This window comes from Cladophialophora carrionii, assembly GCF_000365165.1.
Source record: "Cladophialophora carrionii CBS 160.54 unplaced genomic scaffold supercont1.15, whole genome shotgun sequence".
In the NCBI taxonomy this organism is placed as follows: domain Eukaryota; kingdom Fungi; phylum Ascomycota; class Eurotiomycetes; order Chaetothyriales; family Herpotrichiellaceae; genus Cladophialophora; species Cladophialophora carrionii.
In genome coordinates, this window is record NW_008481822.1 from 98,461 (window position 1) to 111,586 (window position 13,126).

Consider the following 13,126-nt stretch of genomic DNA (forward strand, 5'->3'; position numbering starts at 1 on the left):
ATCGATAATATGCCACCACTGTCATAGCGAGGACGCAGGTGTTGGCCACGCTCCCCACCGAAGCTTCTGAAACACGCCTCACGGATGCTCAGGCGTTTCATGCGCAGGAAATTCCGTCCCTTGACACGGTTTTGTAATCGCGCTCTTGCTTCACACGGCTTTTCTCCCCTTCGCCTCCTGTTTGGAAACACGATCTGTGACTGCCCATCACTCCAATCATCTCCACAAGCCCTGCATCAAGCCTCGGACAAGCAATCCCAAGCGAAAGGACAAGTGGATATACAGGCAGGAAGGGCAAGTTGAGCCTAGAAGACGAAGGGCGAAGCGAGATGCCCGGATGCCTCGAATTCCTTTTGTTCCAGATCGAATGCGGCTCTTGGTGATGCCGATAAGTGGTTCGATAATGCGCTCCTTCACGGGAAGCCAGCAGGTTGATGGATTGCAGCGTCCGGGTGAAATGCGTTGCGCCTACCTCGTTTGGTAGTGACAGGTCGTCCGTCTCGCACAATAAAGCCATCAGCACTTGCTGCATTGCTGACGCGCCCTCCAAGCGATCTGCGCATACCTGAACACTGCCTCCCCAGTCTGGCTTCGTTATTGTCCCGCCCTCAACTCGTTCTCGACACTCGCAATATTGCCGATGCTTCGCGCGGGAGCTGGCTTTGCCGTTGCATACCACTTACAAGTGTTCACCCTACGGACAGCATAAAGAAGCGCGATCCGCCCTAGAAATCTGAATGTCAGCACCTTTCCCAAATCACAGCTGCTTTCAGCCATGATTGGATACCTTCTTCGGCCCTATGTCCTGGCCAGCATCTTCATCGTTGTACTTGGTCTTGCGTTCTCCCGGCGGCGGCGGAATCCGAGTCTTCCAGACTTGCCGTGGCTCAACGCCAGAGAAGGCGAGTGGCTCTCGACACTGCGCGCCAGAATACGCTCAACAATCAATTACAAAGAGGCCATTCACCAAGCCTATCAACAGGTGCGTTTGTGCCTCGGGTAATGGCCTATGTGTCTCGCTAACCTCTCGCAGTATTCAAAGAAGGATCAGTCATGCATTATAGCCAAGATCAACGGCGACGAAATCATCCTGCCGGCGTCGCTAATAACATGGATCATCAATCAACCCGACACCGTCCTTAGCGTAGACGAGCCACACAAGGACTTTCTTCAGACGGACTATACCTTTGTCCACCCAGTCGTTGTGGATAAGCCCCTGCACCATGAGACCATCAGAAGTGAACTCACCCGTCAACTCGGAGCGCTCACCACCGACATTATGGATGAGTTGGCGACTGCATTCGACGACATCTGGGGCACTGACACGACCGAGTGGAAGGAAATATGTCCTTTCGAGACGATGAAGCTCATCATTGCCCGGACAAGCAACCGCGTGTTCGTGGGCCTACCGCTATGTCGGAACAAGGCCCTTCTGGAACATGGCATTGGATTCGCCTCTGCTGTCCCTATCTCCTCCGTCCTGCTGAGGCCGTTCCCTGAATTCCTGCGCCCTCTTGCTTCTCTCGTCATCACACGACCAAATCGACGTCACACAAAAGCCTTCGCGCGTCTTGTCCGACCTGAGATCGAGCGGCGCCAGAGACTGCTGGACGGCCAAAACGGCGAGCTGGAGAAGAAAATCGGCGATCCTGAACCGAATGATTTCCTGCAGTGGTCGATTCGACGAGCGAGGGATAGCCCCGACCCTTACGAACGCGACCCGGACATCATCGCCGAAAGACTCCTCGCTGTCAACTTCGCAGCCATCCACACTTCCACATTCAGCATCACAAATGCCATCTTCGACCTCGTCGCTTCCGACCCTTCCAAGCGATATCTCGAAGCCCTGCGCGAAGAAGCCTGCTCCGTCGTTGCCGCCGACAATGGCGTGTGGACAAAATCGGGCCTCGCAAAAATGTACAAGGCCGACTCGACACTGCGAGAATCTTCACGTATAGGTTCCTTCCTGGGAGCTGGACTTGCTCGCAAAGTCATGGTACCGGAGGGCATCACTGCTCCCAACGGCACCTTCTGTCCATACGGAAGCTATGTCTCCGTGCCCACAAACGGCGTGCATAACGATCCAGAGCATTACCCAGATGCAGCGACATATGATCCATTCCGCTTTTCGGTCCAGCGCGAATCATCGCCGAACGTATCTGAAAACAGCTCCGACGAGAAAGGCTCGCCCGGACACACCGCGACGGGCACAAGTCACCAACGCAACAACAGCAACTCGGATGGCTACATCAAGAAAGCAAATCTTTCCTTCGTCAGCACCTCGCCCACCTATCACCCCTTCGGCCACGGAAGGCACGCCTGCCCAGGACGTTTCTTTGCCGCCAATGAGCTCAAGTTACTGCTGGCGTATATGCTGACCAAGTATGAGTTCGAGCATTTGGATGAGCGGCCTCCCAGTAAATGGATCGGAACAAGTCTGGTCCCGCCGTTGACAGCGACTGTGAGAGTAAGGAGAAGAACGGCGTAGGGCCTTGACAGAACGAAAATGGGACAAGTGAAGGAATGAGGACGATGTGCGATATTCTGCATGGAAGCCGTTTTTGATTTCATAAAATTGTCCGCCTTTCGCCTTGCATATTGCGGCGACGGTTGGTAAGCACCGAGCCAGCTGGCCCCTCAGCAAGACGCGAACTTGGCTTTGGCAATCACCATCTCCAAGGAGTTTCCGTCATGGGAACGCGTAATCATGCTTGGGTTGATTCGTTCGGGCAACTATTGACAGATTCTCTGAGGCGATACCGAGAGTCCCAAAAACAGGTGCGTAACGGGTCGTTGGACGAAAAGTAATTACAATAGCCGCTCCTCTGGATAGAGAAGTTCACCCCTAATTGCGTGGTGAAGACCCAGGTAATACTGAGAATGGAATACGGATTTCAACTATTGTTATTCACACAGGCTACTGTAGATTGAGATGCGAGTCTACTCCTCCTCTGGACCTGCTCGGCTCTTATGGTTCAAAACCTCCACTTACAGTACCCACGTCAGGTATCCTACCGTGGATATCGCTTGGTAATCTTCGCGGCACAACTGCAAGTACGAGATCAATCTGTAGTTCCTGCTTGAGGCTTACTGGTGGCCAGCTTAATCGCTACATGATTACCACCACCATCTTCGTAGAATGCTGCGCATGTGTGGGGGCACCGTCCTCGAAACGCTCACACACTGTTCGTTTAACAACTCTGTTGGAAAGCCCTTCCTCCACTGCCACTGTGAGATACTGTAGTCCGGCGTGGTGCAGAACGGTCGAATGAGCTCTAGGGACAACGGAAACTTGCTGTGATGAGTTGAGTCCGAACCAAGCGATACATCCGAGGATGTGGTCCGATTTGCAAAACGGCGCAAGTTTCGCACCTCCAACTCTGGTGGAAAAGGGTCGACGACAGGAGAGGTTGGACTGTGCTCATCCGAGTGCATGCAATGAAAAGGGCGGAGGGGGGCGTGGCGTGGTTCAACTGGCTGCTCATACACATGCAATGTAGGACCGATCGGCCACTCGTTTGAAAGTGGTGGGTGGTTGACCTACAGTAGGTACTCGTGGTGAACGTCGTTATGTTTACCGCCACCCACCCTTCTGCCCGCCAAGTGCTCGAGAGGGGGTTCGCCAAAGTCTATCATTCACCTGTCACGAGTCCCGAAGATGTTGTGGGAGATGGAGTATGGAGCGTGCGGGTGTGTGATCGCGTTATCCTATCCGACGGCCCGAGGTGTTACTCTCGCGGCTCCTGCGTGACGGACGCCGCAGTCGATATGGGGCAGTAAGGAGACGGTACATGTCTATATACAGTACATTACATCTTGTAGCCTCCCTTGCATCTTGCACAGGCCATAACGTTGAAATGGTGCTTGGTTGAGTGGCTCTTGAGAGCTGAGAGCTATGTTTCAGCACTCGGTTGTTCACAAGCGGCTGCAGAGTACTCCGTACTGTGTACATATTGCAGACAGTACCGTGGACTCGGACTAAAGAAGCTCTGGGTGCAAGGCACGTTGCGAATTCATGCACGGCCAGTCCCCACTCCATTATTGCCCGTTAGACCCGGTCTGGTCATCTTCGTCCCCAGTATGGACGTGCAACCACCAATGTCACTCAGTACTCTGTACGGAGGAAGTCGCTGCCAAAGATTTCGATCCGGACCAATACCGGTGAGCTCGGAAGGACCGGCCTTGATAGTACGGAAACGGGGGTCCATCTATCTACCGAGGTCGCAGGGGAACGATACTCCCTAACCGTGCGAGTAGGACCAGGCATTTGAAGGGGGGTTGCAAACGTAAGCTCGCTCGGCTCTCTTGATCGCTGGTTGGATGATCTGAAGGGCGCAAAGAACGCCAAGTGCACCAGCAGACCAAAAGCTTCTTGGCTTGGAAGCCAGGCATTTTTGACTTTGGTGGCTTGAATCATGCTTAAGATGACGCTTAAGCATAAGCTAAGGTCTTCGTTGCGGGCAGGGCCCCAGATGGATCTCAGCCAAATGAGCCTTCAGAGGGCAAGGGCGCGGTTGCGGCAATCATACTCTACGCCTGGACAGCTGAACTCCCGCTGCGAGGAAGGAAACTCAGCCTGTGTCCAAGAGAAGGTGGATTTTCACGCTCCACACCGGATAGGAGACCAAGCATTCCAGGGAGAGGCGCCATCGACGCCAGGACACATGGTTACGCAAACACCGAGGCGCCCAGCAAAACCATTAACGAGTCAGAGTGGGCGGTCAGCCCGTGGGTCGTCTAGACTAAAAACACCAAGAGAATTCCAAGAGCACCAAGACCTTTGGCGTCTTGCTAGCCTCTTGCCAAGTTCTTGTCCTTATCGAGAGGCGATCTGGCCGTTCCAAAATCGTGGCTGACTGGTTAGACGAGGATTCGGGTTGATGGGTCGGTCTTGGGCCCCAGATAAGGAGGTTTCCTCGTAGCCAAGATGTGAAGACTTGTGAGATCTTAGAATAGGCAAACACTTCTTTTTTCTCCCAGGCTCTTCGTCATCCTGTACCGGGGCAGCAGTAAGCCAATCCTCTTCATCCATAAGATGAAAATTGAAGAAGTGCAGACCGCGATCGACTTCGGTGGGTGCCCGTTCCGGATGTGCCAGCCGCCAAGGACGGTCAAGGGAAATAGTTTGACTAAGAAAAATGTCCAAGGCGTTATGCCACGATCGAAATTCCGTTCTTGACTTGGACCGGCTCCTGGTTGTGGACGAAAATTGGACGCAATTTATTATTGGCTCGCAGACACGAGATACCAAGGCCACCCAAGAAATCCCAAGACCCAAGAAGCTTGTTTAATTTCCCTTCTTTTAGGCAGACGCCGCGGGACCAAGGGATTCTTGCCACAGCAGTGGACACGCCGAGCTGCATGCCTTCCTCGGGACTCGTCGAGCGACCGGCCTCTGATGCATGCCAGTACAGCACACGTCCGCCGATCGTCTCTGCCCAAACTACGTCGGTGGAATCTGCGGGATTAGAGTTACCCTCATGGTTATCGGTTTTGGGGAGTGCTGCGGGAGCACACCTGGCTCGCTTGCAGCGAGGCCGATCAATCATTCAGCGGCCCTTGGCTAGCGCTGCGGGCGCCGGGTTAAGCATAAGCCTAGTGCCCAAGCTTGACCCGCAGGGGAAGCGGGCACCTGGGATAGGCAAGGCAAAGCACCGCGGGGCCCACCACGGGGCACCAGGTCGACGCGAGTTCCTCCCACTCCTTCCTTAAGGTTTCTCAAATCGGCGGTACAAAATAACCAAAGGCTTGTCCGCCCAGAGCCGAAGTCGTAACACTCCCTTCCACAAGCCTTATTTTGCATGGCACAGACGCCCCATTCCGCGCCTCTCCTCTGTCAAAGTCTTGTTTGAATTTCCCGGCATTTCTTGTCTCCTGTCTGGTCTGTGGGACTGGGTTATTAGAGTCATTCTTGCTACAGTCCCTCCCTCTGAATACTTGCTCACGTCGAGACACTCGAGTCCCATACCCCTCACCTTCACCTTCACCTTCACCTTCACCTTCGCTCCACGTTTGGAACTTGTAAAGAAATCCTGAGAACGAGCAAATTTGTCCCCGACGTGGCGCCTAAACAGCAGGTCTAGCACGCGGGATCGCACCTTGCAGTTGACCGAGGAAGGTCGCCAGTCAGCCATAAATGTACGCGGCGAGCTGAAGTGTTTTCCACAGTCGCATTCAGCCCGCCGCAATCAACGCCGCAACGTTGAATCCACCATCCACACTCAGCTCTCCAAGGGCCGCTCTGCTGCCTCCTGTGCGCGGCTATGGAGACATACAACGGCCTGGTCCGCACCCCAACGGACGCCATCATTCTCTTCGAAGCCTGCAGAATGGGGATTCTGCCTCGAGTACAACGACGATTATCCGAGAAGGAGCGGCAGTCGATCAGATCGGGATCAGTCTTTGTCTGGGATGAAAGAGAAGCCGGCATGCGGAGGTGGACCGATGGCAAGAGCTGGAGCGCGAGCCGCGTATCAGGCAGCTTCTTGACATACCGGGAGATGGAGGGGAAACGAGGCGGAAACTCTTATTCCAACACCGCAAACCGCGGCGCAAAGACGCCCGAGGGCGGAAACGAAGCTACTTCGCAGGACGGCGACGGGGAAGAGGGCCCCGATGGGTACCGGTACAAACCTGACGGGCTTATGAAGCAGTCGTTCAGCATCACGACTTCAACTGGCCAGCATCTCCACCTGATCAGCTACTACTCGCGGTCTCATCCGACTGCCCAAGTTTTGCGGCAACCTAGTACTGATCCCAGCCTGGCCAGCATCACACCGGCCAAAGGCATGTACCCAGAATCAACCATCAACGATCAGGCATCCGTGCCTGCTGTCACCCGCTCCCCCATGCTTGGAGCGCCTGGATATGTGGTAAGTCCTGGAGCACCGGGATATCACCGACCAGGTCCGGCTTCACCACCAGCGTACCTCCCACCCGGCTACATCCCTCACCCGGCAGCTTACATCTACCCCATCAGTCCGATGCACACACCACCCCCCGGATACCACCTTCAACCCTATCCCCTCCATCCCGGCTTACCTCCGCTGGCATACGGCACGGCTCCTTATCATTCACCACACGCTCTGCATATGAGTCATGCGCCGCCATCATCTTACGACCAGCGCCCCTTGCGGAACTCCGAGTCCCGGGGTTCAGTGCCTCCGCCGCCACCTGCGAGCTCGGGGCAGGTTGCGCCAGCGTCGTATTCCATAACGCAGCCGCCGATCGCATACCAGTCTAATCCTGCGCCACCTCCCATGGCCCCGGCGCCCGAAAACCCCGTTGAGAATGCTGGTTCGGGACTACAGATCGACCCCAGACTGACAGCAACCGCGAATGGAAACGACACGCGAGCGAACGGCGTGCCTAGTAAAGCAGACGAAACCACGTCGACCGCTCAGCCTCCTGACACGACTGCAGTAAGCGCCAGCCAAGCCCCTACCATCAACGCGCTTGTCCACAACATCAACACAAATGTTCCTCCCGCAGAAAAAGCATCAGAGTCAGAAGCGGATCGACAAGGGAGCACGAGTCCGGGAGGAACGAAGAACGGCGCGCCTCCACAAGACATCCCGAGTGAGAAGTTGGGGTTCCGCGAAGACAAGAGAGCACTAAGCAAGCTGGATCGCGTGTTTGCCAAGGTCTAGACGCCGGGGAACCAATATTGCCATGCGCCTTCGGAGAAGGTCAGTTGTTATTGCATTGCGGGAAGTCATTGAAAAAAGTCAAGCGTTTCATCGCATCGAATTCGGCGCCACCGGTCTGTAGGGTTCAGAGGAGGGTCACTGCATAGTATGTGCATGAGTTACGATCTCTTATGATGGCGATATTTCTTTCAGGCAAGGTTTCATCTCTGTGCTAGCGATGAGTGGGAGGGTTGAAGGCATGGAGATTAGAGTCTGGCCACATGTGTTCCCCAAGGGCAGTCAGTATGTCTGCGATCAATTTGTACGGTTGCATCCACGAGTAGGCGAGAAGATTGAGTGGGCATACTTCCTCAGTCAACATACCAGTAGGAGCAATGCTGAAGTAGCGTTACTTCTCACCAACGTCTGATCGCCGCTCGGATTCTGAGTTTTTCATCAAGACGCCATTGCTGGACTCACGGCCGTTGGGTTCTTCGAGATGGAAGTGCCCACCTCCACGACATCGGGCCATACTATAGAGTCCGTACTACACAGTATTGCTTGTCTACGGCTTCTGCACTATAAATGCCTGGCGTAGTCTTCCGAACACAGCATGATGGTGAAGCAGACAGGGATTGGTCGGATTTGACTAAACGAATGACAGAATCAAATTATAGAGACCAAGGTATGTACCGTACCAACCACAGCGAACTTAACCAAAACGTAAGCGTCGCCGAATCGATCCTTTCAATGAGTCAGGAAGTGTTCCTCCTTCATACTTTGGAACCTCGATCAAATGTCACACCACACACGTGGCGGGACTCGTCCTCAGACTCACGGGTGATTCCCCAGTATTGCTCTCGTCCCTCTGCCTACTTTGGTGTGCAAGTCACACAATGATGATCCTCTATGGTCAGACTTCACGGCCGTGGCGGTGAAGATACATTGGACGTCGAGGAAGGTCCGATTGCTCATTGCGAGCCCTAGCTGCGTGGAGAGGAGAGCGCCGAGGACGGGTGTGCCGAACGTGAAGGCGCCTTTGGTGCCGGCGCCGTCGGGGACGATGAGGTTGAACATGTATTGAGGGCCGTCTTCGACGAGGGTCCAAGAGTCGGCTTGCGGTCAGAGGCCGGACAACGGTGTTGGCTGAGACGGTTAGGTTAGCCTAGTATTGATTTGTTTAGGCGAGAGTTCTGCTGAACGTACTGCTTCGTGGATCGCCATGCTGATACCGATGGCAAGCGCGAGTACGGCCGAGGCGCCGGCCGAGACGTGCATCGCGTCGTTGACGTATACTGTGTGCTTCAAGTTGAGTGGTCAGGAACCTCCGATAATCTTCGAATTGAGGCAGACAATCCCTTCGCGGAGTACGTGTGCGTTCTCGAATTGCTGTTCTGTTCGTGCTCTTGATGGCGATGACATGGAGCAGAAATCCGCCGCTCTCGTGTCCACGGTCGTCTTTATATCCTTCGACTCGTCGCCGCGATGAGGCTGCGGCACGAAATGATGCGCAGTGCACGCAGGGGCACAGTGCCATGGCCGCGGCCACGCTGTCTGTCCGTCCGTCAGAAGGCCAGTCACTCTCTCTGTGTATCCAAAAGAAATGCCGACTCAGAGGCTGATGCCGGACTGCTCACACACAAAGCTTACCAGGCTGTCGGTTCGCGAGAGTCGAACAGGACATTTCCACAGGTCTTGTCCCTCACGGTCCGACCTTGGGTTTATATCCCGGTGTGCATGCCCACGCCCATGCCCAGGTGCCAGCGACCCCCGGCCGAAGGGGGCAACATCAAATCACCGTGGGCTCGTGCGATCACGGAACTTTCCCGATGGAGTAGGTGCAAAATGGCCCTCACGAGTATCACGTAGACTAAGCTGCATAAAGCAAGCAACCTCGCCAGTGGAATCCCAATTACTGTATGTGGAAAGTGTTACTCACCCACCGGTTGGCGTTCAACCATAGTCCGAACTGAGAAAGAGACCAGGGATCGGTTCTGAAGCACCACGTACGTACCTTGCACCTGCTGTTTTCGAGCCCACCTATCCCGTCAGGTTGCGCTGCGATGGATTCAGTGACACGAAGCATGAGCCATGGAGAAGGGATCATCTGGTTCTCCGCCGTATTGCGGTATCCGGAGGGCATGGTCCTTGATCTGTGCTCTCCGAAGCTCCTCATGCATTGGTGCTCAGCGGGAGGCTTCTGGAGTTCTATACTCACGGGCACGGTCGGTTATCTGTTCCATCTCAGCTGATGGTCGTATGTTGAGAATCACGGCTACACACTCGAAGATAAGTTCTCGTCTTCACCCACTGCTCCAGCCGTACACGCTGGGATGCCAGGGAGTGGGCCGCATGCCCGCAGAAAGTAGAGCTCCAGAACATTCCCTTTGGTTGATATTCGTTCGGCCTCGGATGCAGTGCCGTCATTGCCGCTACAGCCCCGCGAACTCTAGCAAAGCGTCGACTGTCCCAGCTTCCTTGGACAGACACTTGGGGCAGAGCCATCGAGAGCTTGATTGTGGCTGGTGAGGCTGTGGTTGCCCCTGCAGGCCTCGCCAGCACCCGGAGCCAATGTCGTACGGCGCGACGAGACGGTTGTCCCAATTCCCATGCAGGGCCTCTTCTCAACCCATCGGGTAAAGACTCAGTCCTGGATCGAGGCGACTGCCTGACCAGTCTACAGGAGGATCTGGGCGATCCAAAATGCGCTCTTGGTGGTCGGCGGATATCGAAGGCGATCAATTTTGGCCTTATTCATCAATGGCTCGCCGATGGCTCCCAGTTACATCCCATCACTTGCACGCGAATGTGGAATGCAAAACAACCACCTCCTGTGTGCGGCGAGGTCCATTCTTGCTCCGTTCCGACACTAGAGCAACGAGGGGTCATTGAATGCTCAGTTTCTCGTAATCGAAGGCATTACACTGACGTTTCGTGTTGGTTGTTCCGATACTCGTGGCTACGATGCTGATGGATATGTCTACTATGACCAGGCGATTCAGACATCTGGCGACGACGGTTTGTATTTAATCCATTGTCTCCTGCATGCTGTTGTCTATGACCAAGAGCTCGAGCGTCTCTCTGCAGTCAATGCGCCCCATTCGTCATTGCTCCTAGGCCGACAGCGGCACAGGGCTGGGTATGCTTTACCTTGATGACACCAAAGGCTTGGACGGAAGAGAGAGAAGCAAATGCAAATCAGGACGAACTGAATACTAAAGGGGGAGGGCACATGGTGGTGGCCACTGACTGGGATCAGAGTACCGGGAGGCGGAGCTTCGACGAAAGAATCATGACCCGCGGGACGATTATGCATTTATTGGTACTTGAAGAGGACGTATCCAGAGCCATGCCCGCACTGAGTTAGACACCATGAGTGCATAGCTAATGTACTCGCTGAGCCATGTCAGTGATACTGTCGCATAGAGAGAATGGGCTCGGAAGAATCTTTTGCCGTTCCGCGCCTGATCGCGTCGCTTTGCTCAGATCGCGCGGAACTTTTTCGACATCGCCGTGAACATCCTCGCCGGCCTGCTGCTACTGACCCGTGTGTGCGTGATGCTATGGCGTACTTTGAAGTCGCCGCTGCGTCTCACAGACGAATGCCTTCCTCGTCCTCTGTACCTGAGGTTGTCCTTTCACCGAACTCAAATTTCCGTTCGATCGGTGGGCGTCCGAAGCCTTCATGACCAGAAGACAGCGGACACAACATCGAGGCCGCCAACCGTCCCTCATGAGAGACTGATAGCAGGACCCGTAAATGGCGACGGAGGCCAGCTCGACAAGTCAATCAGAGTAACGGGCCTTGTTCGCAGCATCAGGAAACAAAAGAAGGTCGCTTTTGCTCGGATCGGCGATGGCTCAACACTGGCGAACATCCAAGCTGTGTTTCCAGATCCGCAGCTAGCAAAGGAGTACGTGAGATGCGATTCAAAGAGCATGGGAAACATCTGACGTGCGGGTTCAGCATAACGAACGGAGCATATGTCGCGCTCATTGGTAAATGGATCCCGTCTCAAGGAGCCGGGCAGAGCCACGAATTGAGGGTTGAGGATATCGAGACAATAGGCGAAGGCAATACCTCTGTATGTCTATAGCCTTTTGAACTCCCGGCTCGTAGGGGCGCGGTCTGGTTTCTTACTTGCGACGATTAGGACAATCCCATCCAGAAACAGTCCATGTCGACGGATTTCCTTCGAACCGTGCCCCATCTACGTATGCGCACCGCGTTCCACTCGCTAGTCAACCGGACTCGAAGCCACCTGATCTCTTCCATCAGCTCCTTCTTCTCCCACGCCCGAAACCCAGTCTATCAAGTGCTGCCGCCTCTCATCACCTCCTCGGACTGCGAAGGCGCCGGCGAGGCTTTCACCATCTCGCCACAGAGTCATGGCCAAACGCCCGGGGCAAGTGAGGCAGCGTCCAAGGAGCAGCAGAGGTTGTACTTCCGGGAGCCGAAATACTTGACCGTCTCGTCACAGTTGCATCTCGAGGCGCATGCCGCCGAGCAAGGGGCCGTCTTCGCATTCTCGCCGACATTCCGCGCCGAAGAGAGCGACACGCCCCGACATCTTTCCGAGTTTTACATGCTCGAGGCCGAGTATCGACACGTGTCGTTCGAGGGGCTGATTGCACGGGTGGAAAATCTCGTGAAACACCTGGTGCATTCTCTCCAGTCCCACCAGACGGGCAAGGAGCTCCTCGAATACTACGCGGATCAGAAGCATCGATCCACCGACGCAGAGTTTGTCGATCTAGCCGTCCGATGGAAGAAACTGCTCGGCCACTGGCACGTCCTGGACTACACGTCGGTCATGGTCGCACTCGAGAAAGCGTACGAGTCGAGCAACGGAGAGCTGTTCGTCCATCGACCTCGTTGGGGCCAGGGATTACAACTCGAACATGAACGCTGGGTAGTGGCCAACCTTGCAGACGACCAGCCGGTGTTTGTGACGCATTACCCCAAGGCCGTCAAGCCGTTCTATATGCTTCCTTCCTCCGCGATTACACATGCAGAAAACACAGCCGGAGATCCCAGTCGGGAAACAGTTGCGTGCTTCGACCTTCTCCTTCCATTCGGGTACTGCGAGACCGTCGGCGGGAGCTTGAGGGAGCACAGGCTAGAGCAGCTCATTCAATCCATGCGTGAAAAGGGACTCTTGAAGCAAGTGGAAACGACATCAGGCAGCAATGACAACGGGGACGGCAACGGAAATGGAAATGGAAATGGCAACGGCAACGGAAATGGCTATCCATTCCTTCAACCCGGAGAAAGCCTGGGCAACTTGAAGTGGTATGCAGACCTCCGACGATTTGGAAGCAGTCCGCACGGAGGCTACGGGCTGGGATTTGATCGCCTAGTCGCGTACTTGACGGGCGTCAATAACTTGCGCGAGGTGGTCCCCTTTCCTAGGACATGGGGAAGAGCGGACTGCTGATCCCCGAGTACTGTAAATCCTGCCGGCGTGGGTATCTGTTCTGGGCCATGGCGGGAGATG

The 13,126-nt window shown here is 55.0% G+C and overlaps 3 protein-coding genes across 3 annotated transcripts; all 3 read left to right on the top strand.

The window, feature by feature from the left end:
* Window positions 1–775: 775 nt before the first annotated feature.
* Window positions 776–2,488, top strand: G647_10405 (uncharacterized protein; the record flags this gene model as incomplete). The annotated part of the gene is made up of 2 exons (XM_008726396.1): window positions 776–982; window positions 1,034–2,488. 2 exons carry the CDS (start codon window positions 776–778, stop codon window positions 2,486–2,488), a joined length of 1,662 nt encoding a protein of 553 aa, XP_008724618.1.
* Window positions 2,489–6,263: 3,775 nt separating this feature from the next.
* Window positions 6,264–7,649, top strand: G647_10406 (uncharacterized protein; the record flags this gene model as incomplete). The annotated part of the gene is made up of 1 exon (XM_008726397.1): window positions 6,264–7,649. The coding sequence occupies one exon, from the start codon at window positions 6,264–6,266 to the stop codon at window positions 7,647–7,649; it is 1,386 nt and encodes a 461-aa protein (XP_008724619.1).
* Window positions 7,650–11,186: 3,537 nt separating this feature from the next.
* Window positions 11,187–13,066, top strand: G647_10407 (uncharacterized protein; the record flags this gene model as incomplete). The annotated part of the gene is made up of 3 exons (XM_008726398.1): window positions 11,187–11,542; window positions 11,596–11,713; window positions 11,783–13,066. 3 exons carry the CDS (start codon window positions 11,187–11,189, stop codon window positions 13,064–13,066), a joined length of 1,758 nt encoding a protein of 585 aa, XP_008724620.1.
* Between the last annotated feature and the right edge of the window lie 60 nt (window positions 13,067–13,126).